At 41.9% G+C, this 12,109-nt stretch overlaps 1 protein-coding gene across 1 annotated transcript in view; it reads right to left on the bottom strand.

Moving 5' to 3' along the window:
• NT5DC3 (5'-nucleotidase domain containing 3) overlaps nucleotides 1-12,109 on the bottom strand; it is a 71,197-nt gene that overhangs the window by 16,593 nt on the left and 42,495 nt on the right. The window contains exons 5-11 of the mRNA XM_070454037.1: nucleotides 11,252-11,342; nucleotides 10,150-10,284; nucleotides 7,785-7,845; nucleotides 6,939-7,041; nucleotides 6,720-6,821; nucleotides 3,999-4,080; nucleotides 2,917-3,003 (exon numbers count right to left, since the gene is read on the bottom strand). Of these exons, the coding sequence (XP_070310138.1) occupies nucleotides 2,917-3,003; nucleotides 3,999-4,080; nucleotides 6,720-6,821; nucleotides 6,939-7,041; nucleotides 7,785-7,845; nucleotides 10,150-10,284; nucleotides 11,252-11,342 (661 nt within the window). The remainder of the gene's footprint in view (nucleotides 1-2,916; nucleotides 3,004-3,998; nucleotides 4,081-6,719; nucleotides 6,822-6,938; nucleotides 7,042-7,784; nucleotides 7,846-10,149; nucleotides 10,285-11,251; nucleotides 11,343-12,109) is intronic.

Genomic DNA, 12,109 nt, shown 5'->3' with positions numbered 1-12,109 from the left:
AAAGACAGAAGTGGTATAGAGTCTACTATTTTAAATATTCACTCTGGTTACTCCCCTAAAGCTAGAATCCCTGCTCTACAAGTCCTAAGGATGCCTACCTTCTTCCATGGTTGAATTTCTTTAAATCTTTCAATAATTCTCTTTCTCCTAAAATATATGAAACCCTATATACAGCATAGTCTTCTAAATATTCCCAGCAGTGGCAAACTTTTGAAGATGGATCGTATATCTGACAAGCGGTAAAAAGTCAACTGGAACACTCCTAAGGCTAAAGTACATGACAATGAATTAATGATAATGGGATTAATTTTCTCTAGTGCCTCAAGTCAGCTCTCAAATATATCCCAAAGGGAGCATCTAAATTTATTTTGAGAAACAGCAGCAACATTGGAAGCATCTACATTCTCAAGGGATTCCTTTGAAGGGTACTATTCATTGCCCACACAATCTCTGACACATTAATCAATTCTGGTCTAATCACTTTAAAACAGTGGTTTTCTAACTCTAGGATGGATCCAAATATATGCTGTCTACAAGACATTTATTTTAGACCTAAGAACACACAGAGTTGAAAGTGAAAAGATTGAAAAAGACATTCCAGGCAAGTAGTAACCAAAACAAAAGCAGCTATCCTAGTATCAGGCAAAATAGACTTTGGGTCAAAAATAGTTACAAGACACAAAGAATGACATTACATCATGATAAAAGGGTCAATTCACCAAAAATAAATAACAATTAAAAGCACGTATGAACCAAACATCAGCGGTCCAAAATACATGAAGCAAACATTGACAGAACTGAAGGGAACAAGGGACAGCTTTACAATAATAATAGGAAACTTCAATAGCCCACTTTCTATAATGGACAAAATAAGGAGACAGAAGATCAAACAAGAAATACAAGACGTGAACACCACCACAGATCAATGAGAACACTCCACCCAACAAAAGCAGAATATTTTTCTCAAATGCACATGGAGCATTCTCTAGCAACAGCTGTATTTTAGGCCACAAAACTAGTCTTGATTAATTTTAGAAGACTGAAATCATACAAGTATCTTTTCTTATCATTAAGAATGAAACTAGACATCAACAGCAAAAGGAAAAACTGAAAAATTCAGAAATATGTGGAAATTAAAAGACACACTCTTCAACAACCAATGGGTCAAAGAAGAAATCACATGGAAAATTAGAAAAATACCTTGGGACAAATTAAAATGCAAACAGAACATACCGAAGTTTATGGGATACAAAAAAAGCAAGACTAAAATGAAAATTAACACCTCTAGCCATCTAGATAGAAAAAGAAAGATTTCAAAACAATGATTTAACTTTATACCTAAAAGAACTAGAAAAATAACAAACTAAACTGAAAGCTAGCAGCACAAAAAGAAACGGTAAAGATCAGAGCAGAAATAAATAAAATAGAGAATATAAAAACAAAGAAAAATCAATAAAACTAAGAATTGGTTCTTCAAAAAAGAATCAACAAAATTGACAAACCATTAAGTTTGATAAGAAAACAAGAAGACTCAAATTACTAAAATCAGAAATGTAAGTGTTGACATTACCACCAATTCTATGGATTTTAAAAAAAGATTATAAAAGAGTACTGTAAACTACTGTATGCCAACAACTTGTATAATCGAGATGAAATGGACAAATGCCTAGAAACACACAACCTACCAAGACTGAATCATGAAGAACTGGTAAATCTGAACAGACCTCTGACTAGGAAGAAGGCTGAATCAGGAATCCAAAACCTTCCAACAGTGAAAAGTCCAGAACCGAATGGCTTCACTATTAAACATAAAAGAATGAACACCAATCCTTCTCAAACTCTTCCAAAAACTGAGGAAGATGAAACACTTCCTAACTCACTCCATGAGGCCAGCAACATCATGACATCAAATTTTAGTGTGGAAAGCTGAGAACAACACTGATGGCTGGGTCCCAACCTCAGAGCTTCTTTGTAACTCAGTAGGTCTGGGGTGAGGCCAAGAATTTGCCGTTTGAACAAGTTCCCGGGTGATGCCAATGTCACAGGGACCACGCTGGACAAACAACTGCCATGTGAAGTTTCTCATAGCATAAGACCTGTCTGTGTGGGAGGACCTCATGGGGTCATGCACCCACATGCCTCCAGGGTAGCACAGTCATCTCCTCAAGGCCCACAGACCACACAGCAAGAGGTATGTCTTATGATGCCACGTCGCTTGGCCGGACATCCTGGGAGTGCCAGCATCCTGACAGGAGCACGTTTGTATACATTCACGTATTTCACTCTTCGTATAAATGAATTGTATTTATATATAAATACATATACATAAATTCATTCCACAAGGAACCAAGGGTGGTAATAAGTGTGACTCACTCATTCCTGTGTCAATTATAAATTAAGTCATAATTCAAGTCCTGAGACACTCCAGTCATTCCAAAGAGCATGAAAGCCTCATTTTCACATAATAGCCATTTCCTAGAAATAGTTATTGTGCTTTTTACATTTCGTACTCTTTCAAAATGACTATCAGGCAAAAGAAACCCAGACTGATGTTTACAAGCTCTTACAGAGCATTTGAATGTTTCTGATGCTTAATAAAGAAAGGAAAAGGAAAAAACACTGTCATTTATTTACTAGCTTTTTAAACTGAAAGATTTTTTTTCTGAGTAAAGATTTTTTTCTGATAACCTGAGTAAATTGTTAATTTCCATCATTTCCCCAAAATTCCTCTATTTCATGACTCTGATCCATTTGGTTTGGTAAAATATGAGACATTAAAAAAAAAAAGCAGCAAGAAATGTGGACCAGTCCTCATTTTTATGAAAGTATGAAAACAGTCTTAAATAATAGATAAACTCCTCAATAAGTGGGCCTAACACTGTACCCAACAAAGAAATAGGAAATAAGATTTCTCACCGCCAGGTCACTATATATATGGTCACCAAAATACAACACTTTGGAGCCCCTCCATCCAGTAAGCTTCAAAAATTCATACAAATTGCCCTGCAATAACAGAAAAATATGGGTGTTATATTGCATTATATGACAGGTAAAAGGCCTGTGTTTTACATTTAATATTCTGTTATTTATTGACCATGTCAATAAGTATTCACCGGCCATGTAATTTCAGCAGCTAAGACCTACCCATGATTCATTTCATCAATTATCTGATACTAGACATTTACCTTGCTACCTATTTTGTAAGTAACATCATGATAAACATTCTTTAGCAAAGCTTTATCTACCTCTTAATAGTTTTCTTCAGCTAGCTACATCTTAATCATTTTCTTCCGCTAGCTTCCTAGATGGGGAATGGCTGTATCCAAGCTAATCTTTCAGGCCTAGAAAACATACTGAGTGCCAAATCCAGCAGTCTGTTACATATACAACAGGTATGTACCAGTTGGACAGTATATTATATGAGGAATGTATCACACAGTATTAAAAAAACTATATAGTGCTGTTCTGTGATTTTATGTTATAAATATTATACAAATATAAAATGTTTAAAGGATAAAATTAAAAAAACTAATTTCAGTAACACGAAAATGGACAGTGGTTCAATCATTTACTCAACATAGGAGAGCTTTATATGAAACCAAAATATATAAAAACTGTACCTAAAACACAGTTCATCGGGAAATAATTACTAATTGGAATAAGATGCTATGTAATTGATGCCACACTTCTTAAAGAGAAACTTCTATTTTACTACTGGCATTCTAAATTTTAGCATTTAAATTTTATATCCTACAGAAAAAATGCTTAAAAAAATACTTTTTAAAAAGCTGCTCAATTCTGAGTTAATTCACACAGAGCACATTGAAAATATATTGACTTAAGCTTAAATTCTGCCACCAAGTTACAAATAGTCAGTTCAAGCAGAGCGCCCAGGACTGTGCCTGGCACCCAGTGAGCCTCAGTGAATGCCAGCTGTGACATCATTATAACTGATCACAAATCACATCGACTCAAAGGACAGATGGGTCACAAGATACCTGCTTGTAAATCTGGCCTTTCTGCAGCTTGTAGATTTTATCCCAGAGTAAGACACCTTTCTCATTCACCTTTCGGAAAGGTCTAATAACAGAAACAGGAAACGTTACCATGTGTGGTAGCAGTGCAGGCTGTGTGCTGGATGAAAAACTCGACGGTTACCCCCCTGGAGAGAGAAACGAGCCCCACAACCCAAACCAAACCCCACCACCACGTTCCCCAGCCTCGTGCAAAACATCCCATGGTGCAGACCACGGGATCCAGAGAGGGGTAGTGAAAACCGAACACCAGAGTCAGATGAATTTGGAAAACACTGTGAGCTAGACATGTCCCTCTTTAAAAGTTACTGATGGGTCTGAAAAGCCCTCCTACAAAGAAACTTTCTTTAACCCAAATTTTCTAAACTTACTCAACCGTGCAGAAAATGTTTTACAAAAAATAAAGCTTATAGAAATACTGCTTATTATTCATCCAGCTTTGTATTTGAAATGAAGCCAGTCTAGATATAAGGCACATCAGAGAATCAGGCATATTATGATAGAAAATCGGAAAAACAGAACAAAGGCCTCATTCCTCACCCTAGGTGTGCTAGTCCAAAAAAACCACAAGGTTCATTTGTCCTTTTTCTTTATTTAGGTAACACTTATTTGAACTGCTTTTCTGGTGAGAAAAATATAAACTCACTGCAAAAAACATCTGGAAAATATAGGCAAATACAATAAAGAAAAAGAAAATCATCCATAATTTCAGCACAGAGGTAGAAACACATCGGTTCAGTCCACATCTTTTGGTCTTTATGTATCTGCTCTTTTTTGTGAACATAAAATGAGGATCATTTCTGGATACCGCTATGTATCTTCTCCTCTCCAAGGCTGTGAGCAATTTCCCAAGTGATTCATACATCATTTTTTACAGTCGGGAGATATGTTCACTGCTTTTAAAAAAAAATACCTCATTTTTAATGAGTTCATAATATCCTCTCATATGGATGTTCCTTAACCTTCAAAATTATAAATAACAGAGGGATGAATACAGGTAGAAGATTTTTAATCCAGACATCTAGAGTGAGAGCAAGTGAGCTGTGCTGGGTTCCTCCAGGGAAAATCTAATAATCTAAGACACCGTCCTGCCACTGTGTATAAATACGACAGAGGAGGGAGGTCCATGGTGAAAGGGGAGATGAGGTCCTTCCCCTGACCACCTCCCTGAGACCCAAAGAGAAAAGGCCAGGGAGCACATTATCAGTGATGAAGCAGCCAGTCAGTGATGACAGCTACAGGCACGTCTACACCTAACTCCCAACCCCACAGATGGAGCATTCTCTTAAATTCTCAGTCTCTGCACATGGTTCCTGGTTTTTGCCTTTTCTTCCAGGAGTCACTGTGACACTCAGGAACTGGAATTTAGCATCACAAGAGGAATTTAATCCACTCAACACTGACTACAGGACACCGAATTGTCATGCTTTAAATCACCTAACATAGGAACTTCCCTGGCAGTCCAGAGGTTGACATTACCCTCTGCCTTCTGATGCAGAGAGTACAGATTCCAGCCCTGGTCAGGAAACTAAGTTCCCACATGCCTTGCAGCCAAAAACCAAAACATAAAACAGAAGCAATACTGGAACAAGTTCAAAAAAGACCTTGAAAATGGTCCTCAAAAAGAACTTTAAAAAAAAAAAGATACATCCCAGAATGGATATAGTGATGCTGTTAAAAAACAAATCACCTGGCAGAGGGGAAGACTGCACACTACGTACTGCAGGACAGAGTAATGTGGGTAAAAGTGTTTCAAATGTAGGCCATTATTCCACAAACAGGAATCATTTTTGTAACCCAGTGCAGTACCTCTCAACGCCACTGACATTTGGGGACGATGACTTCCCTGGCGGCTCAGACGGTAAAGAATCTGCCCGCAATGTGGGAGACCTGTGCTCGTTTCTGACTTGGGAAGATCCCCAGGAGAAGGGGATGGCTACCCACTTGAGTATTCTTCCCTGGAAAACTCCATGGACAGAGGATCGTGGCAGACTGGGCTACAGTCCATGGGTCACAAAGAGTCGGACACGACTGAGCGAATAATACACGCTTGGTGAACAGGTTAGTCCCGGATGTTAAAAAGACATTTTAGGACACTTGACCCTACCCTCACCCCACCTGCCACGAAATGTTAAGAGCACAACCCAAACTCCCATGCCTCTATTTCCCAAAGCTACCATGGCAGAAAGTCTTTATCTAAGTCTGGGTAGAGATTTACTCCATTTGATGCAAAACCTGTGTTGCAGAGAAGCTTTGCAAAATCTAAGGACATTTGTCAGTGCACCATTTAGAGCTCTATTTAACCACCAGGTGGCTTGTTGTTGCCATTTTGTTACACTTCACAATGTGTCCGCATAGAGAGATCTAATTTACTATGTGATGTTAAGTTTGGATTTTAACTGCTGTCCATCATTTTCTTAAAGACTGACTCATAGGACTGACATAGCCTGAGTTAAATCAAGAATTGTTTCAATAATAAGCTATCTGCTATGTACATACCCATCTTACCTTTCTTTCAATTACTTGATAGGAGGTTTATTAACTATCAAAAGCTATGATGTCAGATGCTTGTGATTTTCCAATTGTATTTCACCAAGACACATTATCACAATATCACCAAGGCACAGTTAAGTATTCAGAGCATCAGATGAATAAAATCTGGTGCCTAAAAAGACAGACACCTACCTCCGCTTATCATTAAAGAAGTTTGGCTTCTCAGCCTGAACGATGACCACATCAAACAGGTCTCTCCAGTCTTTTCCAACAATATACCTCATCCCTTTGTCCCTAGAACGACATGGCAGGATTAACCTTGCAATTTTTTCTTTCAAATTTTCAACTATTTAAATACATAGAACATTGGAAGTGAGCCAGAAACTAGGCAGGAAACACAGAAGAACTTACACAAAGCTACTGGGGCTGTTGGTGATAAGAAACATCTTCTTGCCATGATCAGCCAGCTTGGCCAACACCGCACGGGTCTGCTCAGCGTAGCAGATGTACTTTTCTAAAGAGCAGGAGGAAAACGCACACAGGGTTTCAGGGTGAAGTCAGCCAACCTGCAAGCGCTTCCTAAGGGGGGCAGATGGATCCAGCACTGTCTGGGGCACTTGAGGGGAGAAAAGCCTTCAGGTTTGAAGCCTGGTTCGAGTCGGTATATTGGTGCCAAGACCTTGCCTCTTCAGTCTAAGTAGAGAAAACTTACGTGGCTGTCACTGCCAACTCCTCTACTTGAGTCAGGATTATGTCAACCTCTGAGACAAAAGGGAAGGAGACATGTGAGGTGCAAGGATGCAAGGTGCCTGCCCTGCACTCAGAAGAGGTACCGCGGGGGCTTCCCTGGTGGCCCACTGGTTAGGGATCTGCCGGCCAACGCAGGGGACACAGGTTCGATCCCTGGTCTGGGAGCTAAAATCCCACATGCCACAGAGCAACTCAGCCCATGCGCCACAATTACTGAGCCTGCGCTCTAGAGCCCATGAGCCGCAACCACTGAATCCTGTGTGTTTTATAGCCCTTGCTCCACAACAAGAGAAGACACTGCAATGAGAAGCTGTCGAATCCCAACTGGAGTAGCCTCCACTCGCCATAACTAGAGAAAGACTGAACACAGCAATGAAGACCCAGCATAGCCAAAAATAAGTTTATTCTTTTTTAAAGAAGAGGTACAGGCGTGGAGTGAGAGTAAAATGCCTACATAATTATACAGCAAAAGGAAATGTAGATCTTCACGTAATACCTGGTACATACCAATATCTGCTTCAATTGCTCTGTACATGATTCCTTTGGTGTGCACATCCCGAATTGAATCCTGTCAAAAGATAGGTTTTTAATCAGTCTGAGTATAACTGAGATAGTCTGAGTGAGAGGACAAGCGAAAGGTCGTTTAGGATATTATCTGTCTGCAGAGTCTGGCAACCAAGGCACTAGATGAAATCTAAATTCTGGTCCATTTATCATGGGCAGGAAGAAACTTCAGTTTCCATGGTGATAGCAGCAGGTTCCAGTGCAATTTTCGAAAGAGTCACTTGGAGGAGACAATTTGTGTGAACAATTCTGAATGAAGTTCCACAGGATAAATAGTCATTTATATGCCATATGAGGGCCAGGTAATTTCAGGTCACCCCGACAAAGGGAAGGACTGCTGCTTTCATCTTTGCACCCTTCTCTGGACCCCAACAACAGACTCTGTGACCTAAAAAAAGAGGCAGAGACCAATAGGACAGGATCCTCCTCTCTTCAGTGCTACCAAAAAGGCCAGGAACTGTCAAGGAGCTTGGAACGCAGGCAGAGCTTGGATCCAGCAGGCAGACACAAGGAAGAGCCTGGCAGAGTGGCAGCCTGATGCCTGGCAGGTGTCAAAGCACAGCCCTGCTCCCAGGGGGCTCTGAGCAGGTCTACTACACAGCGGGGCACTCCTGGAAGCGCACAGAAACTCTCTGGAGCCTGTAGCAGAGCACTGGGCTGCAGGAAAAGCTGGGCCATAAGAAATCCCATGGAGAGAGGAGCCTGGTGGGCCACAATTCACAGGGTTGCCAAAGAGTCAGACATGATTTAGTGACTAAATAACGAGCACAAAGCCTTAGAAAACTGATAGGTGCTTACTGTCAGGAACAAGCAGCTCCTGACTGTAAACTCACCCTCAATTACATTCCAGCAAAAGCCTGTTTCAACTGCACGACGGCAGAAGGAAGTGGTTAAGAGCAAGCCGGAGCCCAGCTTCCTGGCCTGAAATCCAGGCTCTGCTACTTACTAACGGGAAGTCCTTGGGCAACTCACTCAACCTCTCTGTGCCTCAATTTCTCCATCTGTAAAATGAAGGTGATGATATCTCATGGCATTCTTGTAAGGATCAGATTAATTAATAGGCATATAGCATTCAGAAAAATAGTGCCTGGAACACAGTAAACCACCTGTGTGTATTCACACACATGTGTGGCAGTTAACACTTCAGAGTAAAAACTGAACTCTGCAGTAAACAACCCTCCTCATGAATGCTAAGGGTTACAGAACTCCAGTAATTCTTAAAAATTCTTAAAGATGAAGTATCTGTGTGAGCCAAGACAGAGACTGGAAACTAAAGATTTAAATTTAGTTAAAACCATACCAAACCGATATTGAGAAACTGCAATTCACCCTGTATTTTCGAAAACCCATGATTTGAGGCAGTCAATATTTAAACCTAGCCATGAACACATAATAAAAACACTGTAGTATGTATATACAGATCTTTTACAACTGCATGCTCAGTCACTCAGCTACGTCCGACTCTTTGGGACCCCATGGATTGCAGCCCGCCAGGCGCCTCTGTCCACGGCATTTTCCAGGCAAGAATACTGGAGCAGGTTGCCATTTCCTTCTCCAGGGGATTGTTCTGACCCAAGGATTGAACCCTAGAATCTTGAGCCTCCTGTATTGGCAGGTGGATTTTTTATCACTCCACCACCTGGGAAGCCCCTTTAAAAAGACAGATCTTCACCAGCCCAGGTTGGATGTATGAGACAAGTGCTCGGGCCTGGTGCACTGGGAAGACCCAGAGGGATGGGGTGGAGAGGGAGGTGGGAGGGGGGACCGGGATGGGGAATACATGTAAATCCATGGCTAATTCATTTCAATGTATGACAAGAACCACTGCAATGTTGTGGGGTGATTGGCCTCCAACTAATAGAAATAAATGGAAAAAAAAAAAAAGACAGATCTTTAAATTGTATATATAAAGATGCTTAGACATATGCATTAAAAATATATATTAAATAAACAACATATAAACACATTTTTAAGTACTGAAAAAAGCTCAGACAGCTTAAAGAATGCATTATAAATACATGTAAATGTGAACATAAATTAAAATACATAAATACAAAATTATTTAAATGATGTGGGTTTGTATATGCACACAGACATCCAGGTAACAAGTACCCTCTTCTTTTAACAAACAATTTGACTCATTTCCAATTCTCCTAACCCCTTTCTTAGGATTTCCAAGGTTAAACTGCAAATAAAAGAGGTTCCAGACGAAGGACGATCTCACACACGCAGCTGACAGTGGAAGCCAAAGACCCTATTACTTCTGAGCTGGAAGGGGTGCAGCGTGTGACCCCCATGTCTACACAACCTTGACATCTTTGTACAGGTGCACGGGTTCGTAGTCGATGCTGTTCTTCAGGAAGTGCTCGTTCACACAGGACAGCAGGGTCATCTCGGGCAGGGAGAAGATGTCCATGAACTGCTTCATGGTGTTCCCGGAACTCTGCAGAGAGGGAGGGAGGCTTTAGCAAGGGAGCCAACGCCACGGCAGGCTTTACACCCACCAGGGGATCCTGGTCATCAACATCGGGCTCCCTCCCCACAAGGAAAGAAAAATGCAAATAAAAAAGTGAAAAAATGTTCACCCTGTTTCCTGTCCTTCGCGGCAGGGCTGACGTCTCACTCTAAGTGCAAACGGGCTTTCCAAGGAAATGCCCTGACTTCCCCTCGAAAGTCTGGCCAGCCTTCCCTTTCTGTTCTCCTTTGGGTTCCATCCAATTTTCAGCTCACACTCTTTCATCGCACACAGAGGAAAGGCAGTAAATTTATTTTTGCCCGTGTGAATGACATAAAAAGCCGCTAACTCTCCTGAATTTGAGCACCGTCACTCCCACCCCCTCAAAAGCCCACGTGGGAGCTTGGAAAAGAGTCTTTCCCTGAACACGTGCGATTTATAAAACTAAGTTTACCAGGTGACTAGGCCTCTTCCTTGCATTTTGGTAACACAAATAAGAGGCTGCATCTAATAAAACAAGAAGCAAAAATTCTAAGGGCAAAGAGGACCACCAGCGTTAGAAAGGCAGAGGTCTCCCTTAGGCACAGAGCAGTGTGCTGTCCTGCTGTTAATCTCAGGGGAGGTGACAGTTGCTACAATGACGACCCCAGTGACTTCTCCAGAAAGTGAGGACACGCCTGGGGAGGTGGTGGCAAATAGGGGAGGGCTACAAGGAAGGTGTAAGGAGCCTTCATCAGGTAGGGAGGAAGGGCCGAGACAGGAGAATCATGAAAGAACCCAGGAGAGACTCGAACATACTCACCTCTCTCAAATCGAGGGTCTCTCAAAACACAACCCCAATTGCCTTCTTGATTCCTTGTGAGCAGAGAGTCTAGTAGTTTAAGATCCTGAAGCTACCAGGCCACAGTTCGTAAGGAAAAAGAGAGGCTACTTTAAATAAATAATTTCTCATTACCTTCCCATAAAAGTCGCTCATCTGCTCCAAAGGCACGTGGGAGCCCTCGTACATTTCAATGACCTCCTCATCGGGGACCACGCTGAGGCCTCTGAGAAAATCACAGGCAGGGCAGTTAGCATCAGTTAGAGACGGCAGTGATATTCACACCTCCAGTGACTGCTGAAATTTTTCAGCTGAGGTGCAAGATGCTGTTGTCACAAGGAAGCAGGAGGTGATGCCACTGGTAACTGCTACAAATAACAGGCACGCTGCTGCTACTATCACCACCACCATCATTGTGCTGGTGGTGAGAGCAGAAAAGACAGTAGCTGACACCACGTGGTACCTACTGGGTGCCAGAAATTAATTTCACACGGTCATTCACTTCATTCTCAGCAGACTCAGGAGTGAGGCACTGTTATCTTCCCACTCTCCAGCAGAAGCCACCAAAACACAGAAGGTCGCAGATCCTACTCAAGGTCACCAAAGTGAAAACAGTGGGTCAGGACTGGCTCCTGGGCTCTGCGACCACCACGTCACACTGCCTCCTTTAACCAGGCACACGGTCTCCTAGTGACTCGCTTTGGGTGGGTTTTGTTTTGTTTTTTTTTAATGTTTTTACTACATTAGGGAGAGAGGCTGGTCTGTCCCCACCACTCTCCCGCCCTCTGACGCTCTACCCTAAAAAGATCAGTGCTGACACAGAGTCAGGCACCAGGCTCAGGCGGACCAACCCCCACGTCAGGATGCTGGACACCACCTCCAGCAGGAATGATCCCAAATGCCGTATCACAGTGAGGCCAGGTTCCCCACCGGTAAGAACAGAGGGAACATGCCCCATCTACCTGCTTCTGGGGGCTGCAGCAAAATCTATAA

The sequence above is a fragment of the Odocoileus virginianus genome, chromosome 23 (genome assembly GCF_023699985.2).
Source record: "Odocoileus virginianus isolate 20LAN1187 ecotype Illinois chromosome 23, Ovbor_1.2, whole genome shotgun sequence".
Lineage (NCBI taxonomy): Eukaryota > Metazoa > Chordata > Mammalia > Artiodactyla > Cervidae > Odocoileus > Odocoileus virginianus.
This window is presented reverse-complemented; position numbering and strand designations above follow the sequence as displayed.